The 17,535-nt window shown below is 34.0% G+C and overlaps 2 protein-coding genes across 2 annotated transcripts; one reads left to right on the forward strand and one right to left on the reverse strand.

Moving 5' to 3' along the window:
- Nucleotides 1–361: 361 nt before the first annotated feature.
- LOC124933055 lies at nt 362–11,182 on the reverse strand. Its single transcript, XM_047473780.1, has 16 exons — nt 10,868–11,182; nt 9,994–10,474; nt 9,494–9,716; nt 8,956–9,227; nt 7,480–7,647; nt 6,487–7,236; nt 6,128–6,213; nt 5,835–5,894; nt 5,651–5,739; nt 5,497–5,562; nt 3,901–4,527; nt 3,640–3,714; nt 2,824–2,894; nt 2,464–2,521; nt 1,438–1,651; nt 362–1,100 (listed from the first exon to the last, which is right to left on the reverse strand). The coding sequence occupies exons 2-16, from the start codon at nt 10,404–10,406 to the stop codon at nt 463–465; spliced, it is 3,810 nt and encodes a 1,269-aa protein (XP_047329736.1). The 5' UTR covers nt 10,407–10,474; nt 10,868–11,182; the 3' UTR covers nt 362–462.
- Nucleotides 11,183–14,275: 3,093 nt separating this feature from the next.
- Nucleotides 14,276–16,747, forward strand: LOC124932094 (nuclear intron maturase 3, mitochondrial). The gene has a single exon (XM_047472700.1). The coding sequence runs from the start codon at nt 14,347–14,349 to the stop codon at nt 16,648–16,650; it is 2,304 nt and encodes a 767-aa protein (XP_047328656.1). The 5' UTR covers nt 14,276–14,346; the 3' UTR covers nt 16,651–16,747.
- Nucleotides 16,748–17,535: the final 788 nt, after the last annotated feature.

Below are 17,535 nucleotides of genomic sequence, written 5' to 3' on the forward strand. Positions count from 1 at the left end.
TTTTATCATCAAATTATTTAATTCATTAATAAAAAAATACTCAAATAACAGTATTTTATCAAATTTAAATTTAAAATACATTATACTAATTCAATCAACAAAAAAAAACAAATAATTTACTAAAAATCCAAAATAGGTTGACAGACACGTGCAAAATAAAACAGAATGAACATTATATTATTGAGTGTTTGATTGAAAAGAATAGTTAATGAGCTGGTAAAAAATGAATAATAAAAGATTTATCCTCTATGGAACTATTAAGTATTAGAGAGAAAAAAACTAAATTATAAAAATAATTACAAATGCCATTTGGCATGTCAAGAGATATGAAGATCATTAGAAAAGGGCTTATTCTCTCCTCTCCTGAAGCAACAATCATCAAGTCTGTCTGTCAACTATATATATATATATATATGATCTGACCCAACAAAAATAACTGTCAAGAATTTACACTAGAGATCATCAAAACATATTCAAATCACCAATTTCATCCATAGGTATTTCAAGTCCCTCCATGGAAAGATCTTGGTCGTGTAACCCATCCTCATCAAAATTAAACCATGAGCTAAGATCTTGATTCCCACCAAGATCATTTCCCGCGCCCAGCTCGTCAATCGTGTCCAGTTCTGGAAGTGGAAAATTTGTCAGATCCAAAGCTTCCTCCTCCTCCTCAATATCTTTTGATTGTTCAGCTTTACCATCTTTTTTCCTGTTACCAGCAACACTCGTTCCTGGATGTTGGTGGGCGGCTGTTTCTGTTTTATTAAATGAATTTCCCCGGGGGGATGATAGCATTGATGTCTTCAGCTTCGGATTTGTTTTTGTTTTGTTAAAGGATCCGCCGCCGCCGCTAGGTGTTTCTCCTCCTCTCTCACTTCTCTTCCCTTTGATTCCCGCCAAAAGAGACCCTTCCAGAGCTGAGCTGGATCTAAAACCACCACCACTGCCACTAACATCATCAAGCAATACCTCCCTCTTCTTCCCTCTATGTAATACAGGTCCACCAAATGTTAACCCCCCCTGATCAGGTTGCCTATATGTTGACCCTCCATTGATGTTTCCACAAGGACCATGCTTTTCACCATGATTACTAGATGAGCCTGTGTACAACAACAACAACAACAACAACAACAACAAACCACATTTGTCAAAGGGATAAATAAATATAGGCCATGAGAGGAATGGAAACACGTGACACAGGATATTTTTAACGTTTAAACCAAATAATTCACTTTTTCTTCAAACAAGGTTCTTTCGAAAAGAAAAAAAAACTACATCAGACAAACTCTTTGTTCAGACTAGTGTTTCTTCCATAATGGAACATTAAGTTCAGTTTTAGATGTAATGCACAAAAACACGACGGCTTGATTGAGAAATAAAGATATCCAGAAGCTACAAATGAATTGTTACATTCATTAGGAAGACATCGATACATACCGATTCGCTGACCAGAAGTGCTGGTGGGTTCAGTTTCATCGCGTGGAGTAGGTGCAGCAAAAAGAACATCCCGAAACAGGCTTTCATTAAAGCAACTTATTCCCGAATCTTCAAATACTCGACATCTAGCCAGAGTCCTCTTTGCAAAAGCCAAAGCAACATTCTTAGACACCTTAGGAATCCCAGATTTAGAAGCAATGCTTCCTTTAGTAGCCTGAACATAGAAGCTAATATTAATTTTCTATTTTTATAAGCATAATGACAAGAAACATCCTTAAGACATGCTTACAATAATAGACCCGTGAAGAAATAAGGAGAGCAAGACTTTCATGTCTCTTGTAAAAATAGATGGTTTATTCCATTATCATCATAGAAGCAAGTGCAGAAACAAAACAATGAATTATCAATTCCCAAGGTTCTCTCAGAAGTTAGGAAATGATCTATATGATCAAACTCAAAGGGATATAAAAAAAATTAGGCCCATGAGAGGTATTAATATCTCAACTAAATTCTAATATATAAAGGGAATACCTCATTTGGTGAAATGAGAAACCAAAAATACAACAAGATATGCAGGGACTCTTGCTATAAATCCAAACCTTAAGGCCTGCTAGTAATTAATTGCCTCCCAATGAAAAAATATTTCACAGCAGTAAATAGAATAAGTGTAAAATTAATGAAAATCAAGTTAATAAATAAAATCAGAATTCCACTTCTAAGGACATCAAGTACTTTTTTGTTTTTTCCGACTCGAACTCATGACCCTGTGACATGAGTTATCATGCTCTACCACTGAGTTATGAGTCTCTACGACATTAAGTACTTCAATGTTTGCATTTATTTTAAATGAAATCCAGGTTCCCTTAAAACCAAGCAAAACTCTTACAATCCATATAGATCAGTATATCAATGCATGTATTATAAAAGGATGTCAATGATTAGCTCAACTTTATAAAATCTAATGTAGATATTAGTAATAAAACAAAGAACTTGATAACAGACATATCAAACAAAAATAATAATCACCAGTAATTTTTTGTAAGCCAGCTCCACAAGTCTGTCCATTGCAACTTGCTCAAGTGCCCTACATACGAAAACACCATAGTTAAATCACATTGCAAATTGTTTGAAAGACAATACAAAATGTTGCTTCTGCAATAACAAATTAAATTTATAATACAGGCAAACCCGTCTTAAATACTACCAACATCACAAAGAAAAAACTTTATCCCTCACATAAACATAAGACAAGATGCATCATGTTTGACAAAAATCAAAACTTCCTGCTTCAAGATTTCAGAAAGAAACACAAGATTCCAACCTCGGAACACAAAATAAAAAGTTCTATATCAGTATATACAGAAAAGCTGCTGAGTTATATTTTACCCCTTTTCGGCTTCTTTCTGTTGTGAAACTAACTCACATACTTTGTTCAAGGATGCTTTCTTTCTGGCAACCTGTGGAAACAGTTACAGGAACATTAGAACATGAAGAAACTAAACTGATGCTTATGGTAGAAATATCCAAGTGAACCAACATTTTCCATCGCAGGATTCAAAGTCATTTACTGTAAGCAAAACACTATCCAATATTAATATAACTTTTATCATTTTATGTACTGAAACAAATGGTTTCCATGGATATTTATTTGAACTATATGTGAAATCTTGGAAAATAATTTATGGAAAGAAGAGAATCTGTACATTCTGAGGTGTACATTTACCCTAGTACTATATAATGGATGTCATTACCCATGAACATTCTTAATTGATAACAATTTTACCCTTGTTTGACAAAGTTCACTGGTAATGATGCCTTTTAAAGGGTGAAGTTGCTCTCAAGTCCACGGCGATGTTGCTATTGAAAAGGTTCTAATGGAAAATTTGATCTACTATAGAAAGTTCAGGGAAAATTAGCTTTGCTATACAAGATTGTATAATCGAACAAAATCGCAATGGAACGTCTATGGTTTGTTAATATAACTTTATCATTTTTGTGAAAATTTTGACAACCCTAAGCAAGAATTTTTATACTTCCCTTGGAAAGAGAGAAAAAAGTAATGGAGTCCAAGAGGTTAAGTACAATGAAGATAAAGACCTACACAACATAGCTATGCAGTACAGAAATATCATACATATACTATTCTAATCTATTATTTTGGGGATAGGAATAGTGAAGCATGCACTAAAACTACACCCTGACCTGTTGGCTATAATCCTTGGTGAGTTGACCAATCTCTTTCTCAATCCATGTATCGTCCTGGTCATCCAAATCAGGCTGTGATAAGATCGGCAATCAAAAGCAAGAAATTACAACTGGTAAAAATCTGAAATAGAAAGATAGTTGTAGGGAAAAAAGGAAGAATAGATAGAGAAAACATAGACTGTTGTTGATACTATGGGAGACAAAAAGAAAATCAAAATTGCGTAAATAATCTTTAGCCAATGTATATCATGAACCTACCACTATTTCTGGATATATTCCAATACTTTGCAGCTCAAGAAAAATCTTGTCTTCTATGCACAACTGCTCATATGCATCATTACAAGAAGAATTGCCAAACCCATTTGAATGTTCAAAAGGGGACCCACCCAGAGAATTTCTGCAAAGCCCTGTTAAAACACCCATTTCATGTGAAAACCCATTTCCCACCAACGATTTATCTGCATTGCATGGACTATTTTGGCCCACTGAACCATTAACACCATCATAGGGAAAATACAAGCCTGCTCGAGATTGTTTCTCCATTTCAGTACCAAACTGCAACTGAAATTTGCCACTTTTTCCTTCTGATTTACAAGGTTCATTATCACAGGATAAACTGTGTGCAGAAAATTGGTGCCCAGAATTTCTTTCTGTACCAAGTTCTTCAAATTCTTCAATTTCATCTTCAACGATAAGAGCTGATAAAACCCTTCGATACAATGGAGTAATTCTGTTTGATATCCTCTCTGAGGCTGGTCTTTGAGATGGAGTTTCAAATTCATTAAGCCATTCAACTGACTTGATCGATTTGACTGCCTCATTTTGTCTAATTCCATCTGTTTCCGCTGCTCCAGAAACAAGGGTAGCAGGAAGAGATGGATCACCCTGTAAAAAAAGGATGAAGATGAAATATTTTGCCAATACATGAAGAAATATGCAGCATGTGAAGATCCACAGTAAACTATTCTGACCACCGAGTGGCATAGCTTAGATAAAAATACTTGTGCCATGATTCAAAAACAAATTTTCATGATAAAAGTGTGGTTTGCATAAGATGACCTGTTCAATTAAACATCATCTGAATAACATTTAAAGCAGATGAGCTTGGAGATGCTTTCAAAGTTGGGAAATCTATGTTACCTTGATCCTTGTATATCATTTACCCCATAAGAAGGCAGGACAAAAGATTGTTTAATGGTAATTTAGTGTATAAGTGACTAGGCAGTACAAAATAAAAATTTGAATTTGCAGAACCATCTCTACTTTTAATTTGACACAATAAATCTTGCACATTGATGCTGATATTTGGTTCAAAATTCTCATCCACGGAAAAGAATGTACAAACTTGAATGCAAGCCCATTTCTCACTATCCACTAGTATCATAGTGGAAGAGAGAGATGTCATAAATGCACTGAAAATAAAATGATAGTGAGGTGCACTCAATATAGTGTTATAGAAAAACTGGTCATTGGTATATGCACCTATGTATGCCATCCCAATTCTCAATTTGAACAAGCTACTATTCAAATAAAAAAAATATTTGAAATCATCTAGCTTAGTCAAATGTTAATCAGCTAAACAGGCAGCTCCAAAATTAGATCCACTAATCTCTTCTTCTAGCCTAGCGGCAACAAAAGGTGGATATCTCCAACCTCCCTGAGGTCCTGGGTTCGAGCATATCAAGCGGCAAGTTCTGCGCCTGGTTAAATGGTTAAGTATGTTTGCGGGTTATGTGCTTAACACACAGGGATTAGTCGCACTCCATACTAGAAACGGAATCCAGCGTTCTCAAAAAAAAAATTAGTTCCACTTGCTTAACATACAAATACTGCAACATAGAACACCTGACGTACCAAACAATTACTGTCCCGGCTAGTCATTTGAGGCAGATTTTTATTAAGCTCTTCTGCAAGTTGTAACTGGCATAAAAATAGAATAGAATTTTAAAACAGTAACAGATACAGAATAGTGAAACCCATTTTTCAGGTAATAAACTTTCAGTAGCACCTGCTGGGCCAAGTAAGAAGTGTCCTGTAGGTTAATTGGAGCAAAAACTGCTTCCATATTCTTCCAGAATGAATTAGAACCAATAAAATCTACAGTGGAAACAAATTTAGGTTAAGATTGTGTCAAACATAATGTATATTAAACACATGCATTAAGCATATAAAAGTTATGTAGATCCACATACTAGGGTTACGAGCAAAACTAACAGATGCAAATAGTTCATCACGATCATCATCTGATTCCCCTGCAGTGTTTTTGTCAGGCATAATTACATAATTGTAAACTAAGAAATAACAAATGGAAATAACAAACAAGAAATCATAGTATAATGGTGTGGGATCTCAAGCAGAATTAGTATCTATTGGAACAATTTGTATGTGGTTGATAAGAGAAGGTAAATTGTTTATTGTTTTACCAATTCTAGTGAAAAAGAAGACTGATACTGACAGAACATGAAACAACTCTAGGAAAAAATACCAGTGAAATCTGGAGAACTGCCATTGGCATGCCGGCGATAAGAGCCTTTGCGATCTACTAGCTTTTTTGGAGGGCGTCCAGTCTTACTGCATGAAACATGCAGGGGGTAAATCCATTAGCGGTCACATGTTCAAGTTGAGTTCCAGTTCAAATAGAATCTGTTCTCATGGGTGTGCTGACAATATTAAACACTAAGATCCAAGTGGTATGATATACAGCTTACAACACAAGGACCAAAGTGATAGTTATCATATGTGGCACAAGTATTACTTCAAACATCCTATCATATTTCTACATCCAATAGCTTACATCAAAGAAACAGAGAAGCGAGAAATAACAAATGTAATAATATTCAGCACCTTCCATTCTTATCACAAGTTGGACGTGAAATTCTGAGGGGCTTAGCTATGGCAGCATTCTCCATCTTCTCTCTAAATGGTGAAGAGCTAGAAGTTGAAAATGGAGAGCCCCTCCCATTCCGCCCTTGTTTCCGCACACAATCGCTAATGTCTTCTCTAGGTGATTTATTCTTCTTCGCAAACATCGCGGGCATCCCAACATTTGGAAAAGCAGTTCCTGCTTTTGTCTCCACATCACTAACACCCGTACATTTTTTCTTCATTTTGTTTTCACCAGCAACAGATTCTTCACCCTCGGAGAATCTAGCAGGAGAAGTAACATTTTCTACTTTCATTTTAAGATGTTTTTTACCATTAGACCCATCTCTGAAGATTCCACTGGAATTAGTTCTGGCCCCAAAATCAGAAGGTGAATAACCGTCAGCTGATACTTGTGTGTCATCAGGGTTTGAAACAGGAGATACTAGATTAGCCCTCCGAGTGCGAGAAATCTTTTGTGGTCTCTGTCCAACCCACTGAGCCATAGATAGGGATGTGGACCCTGAGGGCATAGAACGTTTTCGATTATTAGACCCACTCGGCACGTGGATTTTGTTTAGATTTGAAGGTTGTTCGCAGAACTCAGGTGCTCCTGGCCTAAGTATACTCGTTGATGAATTTACAGATGCTACGGGGACACCTCGTGGAGCTCTTGAAGCCTTTGTTTTTGTTACTGGGTTAACATTTCCCATTTGGTTCTCCTCACGTATACTGTCATAGCCAAAGAAAATAGTCAAAAGGAAATCAATATTTATTACAAAGAAAATAGTCAAAAGGATATCAATATTTATTGGTTGATCATAAATAAAATACGTCTTCTGCCAAAAATAATTGGATAGTTTCCATGAAAATGCTCTCAAAAGGCCTATCCACTTATTTGGGAAGAGGGGGCAGAAGACAGGTAAAAGTAAGCTGGAACCATAATTGTATAGTTCAATTCAAGAAGATATGTACCCATTGTTTCCTTTTGTTATTAGTCTATCTGTGTGCTGTCCAGGTGCAAGATCCCTAGGAGAAGCTTTTTCCTGCTCATGCTTGGTCATTGCCGATGCATTCAAGATTACAGGTGAAGGAATGATATCAGTCTTGGGAGGGCCACTATTAGCACTAGAAAATCCAGATCTGTAAGGGACAATCCCATTATCAAGGTAAGAAAGAACTACAAGAAACTCAAATAAAAAATCATGACCACAAATAAACAGGCCTAAAAGTACACACATCATGAACACACATAATGTGGGTGAATATCTCCCTACAAACACAGGAATCTCAATAATAAACATAAATATGAAAATAAACAATCATGACAAATCAGAATGAAATATTCATAATATTAAACACCTAATAACCAACCTATATGGGGCTGGCATATGGCAACCATACCCACATTTTAAAATGACAGACAAATAACCGGACATTTAGAATCAAACAGAAACAAATTCCATTCTCCGTCTCTTCCACCACCTGGTTATGCATGAAATGGGTTTTGACAGCAAGAGAATATATCCACCACAGCCAGCCCGAAAAATATCTTATAGCCAACACCTCAATATATACTCTAGTTAACCTAGGTTTCCTCTGTGAGACATATTCGATGGTATCAAAAAAATCCCTCGCATCCTCATCAATCAAATAATGCCCGGACCATCTTTGCATATCTCAAAAACAGTTATGCTTGATTACCATTCTTTCATATATTGGTTACCACCACCCAGGCACCCACCCATAGCTCCCACAAGTAGTGCATTAGTCATTGAACTATCAAGCCTACCCAAAATGAATTATGACGACTGGATTTTCTAATTAACATCCCCAGTATCAGTATGTACTCCTAAGTTTACTGTGCAAGATACATATTTGGAGTAATCAAAGCCACACTCCTATAGTGAGTGTTTTCCAGGTTGCTCCCAAGTGCAACATTTCAAACTCTCTCCACACAACTAGTCATATTTAGGCTTAAATTAGAAGTACTATAGTTAAAGCTTTATCAAATCACATCAGTGTTACTATAATGCATTTCAAGGCCCACATCTGTTTTGGCAAATTGTGCCAAGAAATCACTCAAATTATTTTCCGCTCTACAACTTCTGTGTTCATAATCTTATCATACCTTTCGAAAAGTGATTAAATTTCAACCACAGTTCAAAAGATTATATTTTCAAAGCTTTGGGTAGCAATTTTACTGAATTGGAATGTGAAAATTAGGAAACAAATTTTAAGAAGCATCTAGAATGTTAAACTATTAATATAGTTGTTTCATTTGTCGTCCTATAAATAACTTGTTTTTAATGTTGCACTTTCCTACTATGCTGAACAAAACAACCACATATCTCCGGATATTTTCCCCAATATCATCAAAAGACTGAGGGAATAAAATAAACCTTAGATACGTTGTAGCAACAACAAAAATAGTCCAGTATTCGATCATACCTTGAGGCATGGAAATCTCCCAGTGAACCACCTTCATTGCCAGCTTTTTGATGCATAGGTCGTTTCTGATCTCTATCATCCAGTGATCTTGTGAAAACCGTGCTTACAGAACGTTTTCTTTTCATATTTTTATCCCAACTTTCTCCTCCAGCCGGTAGTCGCCTAATCTTTTCTTCTGCCATATCAGGTTGGGAAGTACTATCCTTGAGTAAATCCCGGCCTTTCGCCATGGACAAGGACTGCTTTGATATGCCATTACTCCTACTTTCCAACTGAATGAAGAAATGACATTTAAATGGATGGAAATGTTTATATGGTAAAGCATTAAGACTTCTTTTTTCATCCTCTTGTTATGAACTGTTGTTATTCAAACTTCACCAGCCAGAATTATTTGGATATTACTAATGTGCATCAGTTCATAAAAATAGTTCAAACAACAGGCAACAATAACAGATTTACACAAAGGATGTCAAGTTTGAAGCTTGATAAGTAACAGAAAAGAAAAAGAAAATGGTATTAGTTTAATGGGATATAATACCTGGGTGTCGGCCACTGACGTGCGAACTCGCTTATTAGGAACACCAGTCTTAGCCCGATCATCCACTGGAGAATTTCGATAAATCTGAGCACCAATCTTCAAGTTTGATCCACTTGATCGCTCGTTGGAGGATGGATCATTCCTTTGCTGCTTCTTAGAGCTCTGAGCTTCAATGATCTTATTCAATATTTGCAAGTTTTCACTTAGCTTATTTACTTTAGCCCTATCAAAGAATATAGAATAAGATTGTAAGTATGTAGTCATGAATCATCCACTTGCATGATCCATAACCTGCTTTTAATTATCTCACCACAACATACTGTTCAAAACCATTCTTAGTCAACCATCATGAAAATGAACATTCTAGTCAGAACATATCTATCTATGGATAATCACAACTGTTCATGAAGTATAAAGGAAAAAAGTTCAAAAGAATATGTAACTAAGTTTGTTGAAGGCATAACCCTATTGAATTAGCAGTATCAAGTCTACAAACTCACCTAGCTTTGTTATTAACCTCAGTAATAGTATCTTTGTACCGCTTTAGTTCGTCCGCAGCTGCAAAAGGTATGGGCCTAGAATGAGCAGTTCCAAGGGAATTCTCTTCAGATGCAAGTCCAAAGACACTAAGAATCCTCCTGAATTCATTTGATCTTGACTTAAGGACACCCATCGTTATCGGATCTAGCATTAGACCTTGCAATGAAGAAGACGAACCTCCTGCAAGTTGGTTGCTTGACCGAAATGTACTGTTTCCTGATGAAAAAGACCGGCTTTCACCACCCTCTCGGAAGCTTCCAGACCTATCCAAAGTGGGACCGGAATGGTTCCCTTTAGGTCCATTTGCAAAGCTGCCCATGAACCCTGGCTCAACAATACCCGAATCCATGTCAAATCTTCCGTTTCCCGTCATTAAAACTGCACAGGTACAATCTCATGCGATTATATGACCCTTATTTCAATCATCCCAAAAGCAGCAACCTGCAATTTCCCCAAGAAAAATGTAACATTGTTTAGTAATGATCCTTATCTAAAATATAGTGTACGTTGCATTAAACTAAAACTTGTCAACAGAATCCTGCAATCGAGTTTCAAAAAGTTATATATATTAAATTTTAAGTACACGGAACAATCAACGGTCAATTTTCGTCTGAAACATATGGAATTCAAAATCAAAAACTCGTTTGATCAATAGACCCGGTCTTTCCTGTAATAAAAATGTATGACGACGATCGAGCATATTAATCAAATCCCCAAACCCTAGCTTACCCGAATCAGAAAAAATCTAGGGTTTATCAGTAAAATTGGAGAGAAGCGAGCTGAACACAGGAATTAAATCGACAATGAGAAGGTGGGAAGGAAGGAAGACATTACCAGCAGAGCCTGGTTGCGCGGGATCGCAGGGTGATACCGGGAAAGACTTGACGCGGTTTGGTAGGAGTAAAAAGATGGCTGGTTGATCCTTTTTCTGTGTTGAGTAATGACTTGCTTGCTGGCGTGGAGATTCTTCGAAAGAGAGAGATGATTGGGGAAGAGGAGTCCGCAGTCTGTACTAGTTGGGACGGTTAAATTTTGGTGCGGCTAGAAATAGGTGCTGACGGTTGAGTCAAAATTCCGTGGAAATTTAGCCCCAATTGGAAAACCCTGGACTGGACTTCCCTTTTCTCTTTCTCTCTCTATCTCTTATCGTTTCGATATTGGGCTACTTATTAACTGCTGTCCTGAGAATATACCCCCTTTACCCCTCTTTCAGTGCATGACATCATCAATCTCACCTCTTCTCTTCTCTGTTCAACTATTCCTTGATTGGTTACTATGTTTTTTTCAAACATTTTTACTATTTTAAACCAATTTTTTTTTATATATTTTAAATAACATCTCACCTTTTTTTCAGTCCATTTAGGACTTGTTGTCTAAGTGAAAGAATGGAGAAAAATTGTGATGATTTTGAGGAGATAAAGATATTTTTTTTAAAAAAAATTTAAAGTATTGATATATATAAATAAAATATAAAATAATAATTTAAAATATAAAATATTTTAGTATTTTGATTAATGAATTGATTGATTTGATGAATGAGAGGGAAGTGATGTTTGATTTTTTTGAGTTACAAATAAGATCTAAAAAAAATGAAAATTAATTAATAATTATTTTGGTAAAAAATTTGGTTATTGATATATATAAATAAAATAAGAAATAATAATTTAAAATATAAAATATTTTAGTATTTTAGTTAATGAATTTAGTGATATAGAGAAAGAGAGTTAAATGATATTTGACTTGTTTAGTTTATTGAAATAATTCAAACAAATGTTGGTTTTTTAATTTATTATTAGTAAAATATTTATTTTTATTTTAAATTTAAATTTTATAAAAACAAAGTAAATGTATTTTATAATTTTAATTCATTAAATAAGTGATTTAATAGTTAAAATAATAGTGATACGATAGAGAATGAATTTATAAAAAATCATATAAAATCTCAACTAAATTTAATAAAAAAAAACGCATATCATATTAATCATATACTCCATATTCCCTCTCATTGGAATGAGATAAAAAATTTGTATTTACAAAAAATTACAATTTTATCCCTTTATGTGAGAGAGAATAGGGAAGTAGGCAACTCAAGTATAATTCATAAATTTTTAGGTTTAAATAACACAACATAATCAAGCATTATTTAGTTTTACTTTTTATATATCACATTACTCAATTTATTAATAAAAATATAAAATTTTAAAAATATATATTTTCATTATATATTAATATCTTTTAAATATTTTCACACATTTTTTTAACATTTTCTTAAAATAACCACCAACTATTTTTAATTAAATAACTCAGGTCTTAGAGCTGGTTTGATCTTAGATTATTTTAGTTTTTATATTTTTTTTTAATTCTCTCTATTATATCTTCCTTTATTTTATTAATTTCTAGATAAAAAAATAATATTTTAATAATTTATCTTACACAAATTTTAAATAATTTATACTTTTGAAAAAAAAAATAGAGCTTTAAAAATCTAAGATCAAAATATCTCTAATTGGGGGTTTTCTATATATTTATATGAATAAATGTTATACTATTTTAAAACAAAATTGGTGTTATTTTTATCTTAAATAAATAGTATTTTAATATTTTGATTAATGTATTTATAGAAAGTTGATGAAATGATAATCGATTATATTGAAATTTTTATTTTAGAAAATAATAATAATACCTTCATGATTTAATTGAGGGACCATTCTTATCAATTTTATTAAATGATTTCATTTTGACTTGAGATTTATTATTATAAATAAATAACATCAAAATTGATAAAAGTTGTTTAACAAAATGTGTTTAAAAATTGGTAAAGAATATAAATAAATGTTTTTACTATTACATATTTATTAATTTGAATTTTAACATTTTAAAAATATATTAGTAGTTATCTATTTGCTTACTCTACTTCTCATGTTCAATTCCAAAACAACCAACCTCCTAATTTATAAATATACTAATTAATTAATATAGCACATAGGGCATAAATTATTGGATGATATAAAAAGTAACAAGTTTGCTACCAGTTTATTTTGAATACTTAGAATTTAGAGAGAAAGAAAGAGAAGAAGAAATTATGCCCAAAATTTTAAATTTGATTTGAAATGCAACTAAAAATGATAATATATCAATTATAGTGAAATGGTTACATATTGTTATTCATATCTCTCTTAGGCCGTGTTCTTTTGAATTTTAAAAAAATTCATCCAAAATCAATTTTTCAATCAATCACTTTTTAACAATCACATCACTCATTTCATTAATTAAAATACTAAAATACTATTTATTTTAAATTATTAATTTTTATTTTATTCATATATATCAATACCCTTTAAGTCTTTTTACCAAAAATAAACATCATATCTTCAAAATCATCATCAATCATTACTTTTTTCTCTCTTTAGATTTTTTAAAAAACCCCAATTCGAACGAGGCCTTAGTTGTTAAGATCATTAGTTTGACTGATCAGGTAATATGTCTAATATGTCTGGTTAAATTAATTATATTTGCATGTATAGTTTGATCATAGGCCTTTTTATTTTAAAAAAAAAAGATAGGACACTGATTAGAGATTGGAAAAATATATGTTAGGTGCCTCAAAACCATAGGAAAAGTATATGTTGGTGCCTCAAATTCGAAGATATAAAACAAAATATAGCTAAAATTCTTCCAAATAATCCATGTATCACTTGAGTCGTCGTTTCCTACATTTTTGAATGATAACTTCCTTTCTCTGCCTTCAAGAACCCATGAATTGATCAATGTCATGCTTGGCCATGAAATCCTCGGTTTCATTTCAAATGGTTTCGTCTGACTTTTTTTTAATTTATCGATTGGAATTTCACATGGTATTTGTGTCTCTTTCATATTTTACTATAAACATAATTAAAAAATATATATATATATTTATATTTATAAGAGTTGTAACTTTATTTATTTGTAATTATATGATTTTGAATATCTATTATATAAAAATATTATTTTTTATAATTTTTTATTTTTTCTACAAAATACAATATGGTATAGATGATCCACTGACTTCTCTTCTCTGAAAGGAAATAGTTGTAAAAAAAAAAATCCACAAAATAAATAAATAAATGATAAATACACTATCCGCTATTCATATCATTGTCATCATAGTCATATACTCATATTGCCCTCTTCTAGATTTTTTTTACCGTTCTCATTGATTTGTCGAGTCAGCGAGATAAAAAATTTGTTTTTGTTTTTTGAAAAGAGCTATATTTCATGGCTCTATACAAGCTCCATGGAATGAAAAGGTAAAACCTAAAACCTTCAGGGATTCAATGCTCTTAATCCTCCGGCGGGCCACAGCGAAGAAGGCTTGGCTTCCGATAGTCTCTCCTCATTTTCGTTTCTTCTCCAATCTTGCCCCCATTTCATTCGACTTCCGTGAAAGCATTTCTGTCCAAACCCTAACCAAGTCAGAGCTCGAATCCCTTGTCCATGCTCAATACAACCAAGGCAAGTACCACAACCTCGTCCTTAATGTTGTCGCTTCACCCTCCGTTCTCCTTTCCGCCTGCCATAGACTATGCAGACCTGAATCTACCGACTCACCCACTTCCGACTGGATCTCAACACATTTCTTCTCTCTCTCCGAAATGTCCGCGCAGATCACGGAGAATCGATTCGACATCGAGTCTAGCTGTATTACAATGCATTCCTCGAGCAGGAAAGGTGAGTCTTTAGTGTTGCCCAATTTGAGACTTAAAGTTCTAATTGAAGCTATAAGAATGGTGTTAGAGATTGTTTACGACAATCGTTTTGCAACATTCTCTTACGGAGGACGTGTCGGGATGGGTCGACACACTGCGATTCGGTATCTTAAGAACTCGGTAGAAGATCCTAATTGGTGGTTTAATGTGTCGTTTGATCGACGAACATTTAAGGATAATCATGTTGATAAGTTATGCTCGATTATTCAACAGAGAATCAAAGATGGAATCTTGTTTGATGTTCTAAGGAGATTGTTTAAAGCTGAGGTATTGAAAATTGAGTTGGGTGGTTGTTATTTAGGAAGAGGGTTTCCTCAAGAATGTGGGTTGAGTTCGATTTTGATCAATATATACTTTGATTTGTTTGACAAACTAATTCACGAAGTTCGTCTTGACGCTAGTAATAGTAACCCTAAGTTAGATCAGAGTGAAGCTAACGTCTGGTCTGATAATCTCTTCTTCAAGCCATTAAAGATATACGCAGTTAGATATTTGGATGAGATCTTAGTGATCACCTCTGGCACGAAAATGCTAACGATGGATTTGAAGAACATGGTTACTAAATTCCTAGAAATTGATTTGGAATTAAAGGTGGATACAGTCAAAACCGCAATTCACAGTGCAATTACTGAAAAGATTGATTTTATAGGAATGGAATTACAGGCTGTTCCACCCTCTGTTCTTCGTCCGCCCATGTCTGAGAAAGCGATCCGAGCGAGGAAGAAGTACCTCAGACAGAAAGAAGTGAAAGCTTTAGAGTTGAGAAACGCCAGAGAAAGAAACAGGAAGAAACTTGGAATGAAAATATTCAGCCATGTTTTCAAGAAGCTGAAGAAGAGTAGTAATGGCTTTAAGATAGATTTCCCTATCGAGAATGAAGTCAGCGAAATATTCAAGAAATGGGCGGATGAAGTCGTTCGAGATTTCCTAGAAAACTTAAAAGAAGAAGATGAAGAAAACGAGCGCGAAAACTGGCATAGACAGTTAACAGGGGGTGATTTTCTACATTTGAAACATATAAGGGACAAATTACCAACAGAGCTTGTAGACTCTTACGACAAGTTCCAAACCCAAGTAGACAAATATCTTGACCCGACAAAAGCCATGAAAGTATTGGAGAACGAAAGGAAGAGGGTAGAGGAAGAAGAGGAACAAGTATACGCAAACAGAACAATAGAAGATCTAACAAAGCTATGCATGAAAGTTTCCGCACCAATGGAACTACTAAAGAAATCGGTCAAACTAGTCGGATTCACAAACCACATGGGCCGTCCAAGGCCTATAAGCTCGCTCGTTGTTCTAGAAGACGTCGACATCATAAAATGGTTCGAAGGCATAGGAAGAAGGTGGCTAGATTACTTTCGTTGTTGCCATAACTTTCGAACAGTCAAAACAATAGTCTCCTACCATTTAAGATTCTCTTGCATATTGACTCTCGCTGAAAAGCACGAAGCAACCAAGAACGAAACCATCCGACACTTCACAAAGGACTTGATGATCGACGACGTATTCCACTTTCCTAGCGAGAGGGAAATCAAGATGATGGGTGCTGGGAATCTTTCGGATCCTAAGCCCGTGGATGGAACTATAACATTGAGAGCGGTTAGATTGGCTTACGAGCCTTCTTCGAGTGGGTGTGCTGCACATTTTTGTGAGAGGACGGATATTGGGTTGTATCGATTGTGGTTGTTGCAGAAGGAATTGAATTTGAATCCATGGGATGAGAGTAAATGGGTAAAAGGAATGGGTGTGATTCATGAGAGTTTGAACCAGAAGTGTCTTCCTCTTTGTTGTCAACATAAGAGTTTGTTATATAAGGGTTTATTTACCCTGCAAGATGTAGATTTTACTGCCTTAGTTGTTGTCGAGTAATTAAAAGGTAAAAAATGGTTGGATTGGGTGAAAGTGATACTCATTAAACATCTAAAAGTTATTTACATTAATCTTATTACACAAATTTTATTCATTTTTTTCAGTTTGGCTCTAATCTTAGATTTTCGTAATTGCTGACATATCTATATGAATAATAACATAAAAAAAAAATAGTCATTCTTTGTTGACGCCTTAACTGTTGATTCTTATTTTGTGTGACAACGTTAATTTTGCCTTTACAATTGTCGGTTTATTTTGGAATATTTTTTTGTGACATAAATTTGATTTGGCGTGAGACTTGACCATATATATTTTTTGAATCTTGTTATTATTTATTTTTTTATGAGATGAATTTAGTTCAAAATAAAAAAGAAAAGAAAAAATTATATTAATAATCCACCAGCTTAGTAATAAGAGTCATTAAAGAGACTAAAATGTTAAATTTCATCCGAAACGTTTTGAGTTAAGTTTAAACTGAGATTGAGATTGTGAATTAATGCTTGATCTTGTATAATTTTGTTAAAAAAAAACTAAATAAATAATTTCAACCCATCAATCTTTAATATAAAATGATTAGTGTAAATATAAAATGATTAGTGTATAAGTAAGCTCTCATCAATCCATAGGGATTACAACGAGTCAATTCAATACTTAACTATTTGTACCCGAATCCGATTTTAGAAATTATTATTCTATTCTGTCTCAGAATACGAAAAGTTACTATAGCAGAGTTTATTATGCAAACGCAAACGTGTATGAACTTATAAACGCTAAATTAAACGAGGCCTTAAAAATAAAAAGAGATGGAATTTAAGCAAAATGTAGTTAGGTAGCGTCTATGTAGGGGGAATTTGAGCAGATGACCCTAAAAAAAGGGTGAAATGC

Source organism: Impatiens glandulifera, chromosome 3, assembly GCF_907164915.1.
Source record: "Impatiens glandulifera chromosome 3, dImpGla2.1, whole genome shotgun sequence".
Classification (NCBI taxonomy): domain Eukaryota; kingdom Viridiplantae; phylum Streptophyta; class Magnoliopsida; order Ericales; family Balsaminaceae; genus Impatiens; species Impatiens glandulifera.

Coding starts and splice junctions, on each gene's coding strand:
- LOC124933055 (XM_047473780.1), bottom strand. CDS start 10,406: ATGACGGGAAACGGAAGATTTGACATGGATTCGGGTATTGTTGAGCCA. Junction 1,652..2,463: donor TGGCTTACAAAAAATTACTG/GTGATTATTATT, acceptor TTCTATGTTCAG/GCTACTAAAGGAAGCATTGC. Junction 1,101..1,437: donor CACTTCTGGTCAGCGAATCG/GTATGTATCGAT, acceptor TGTTGTACACAG/GCTCATCTAGTAATCATGGT.
- LOC124932094 (XM_047472700.1), top strand. CDS start 14,347: ATGCTCTTAATCCTCCGGCGGGCCACAGCGAAGAAGGCTTGGCTTCCG.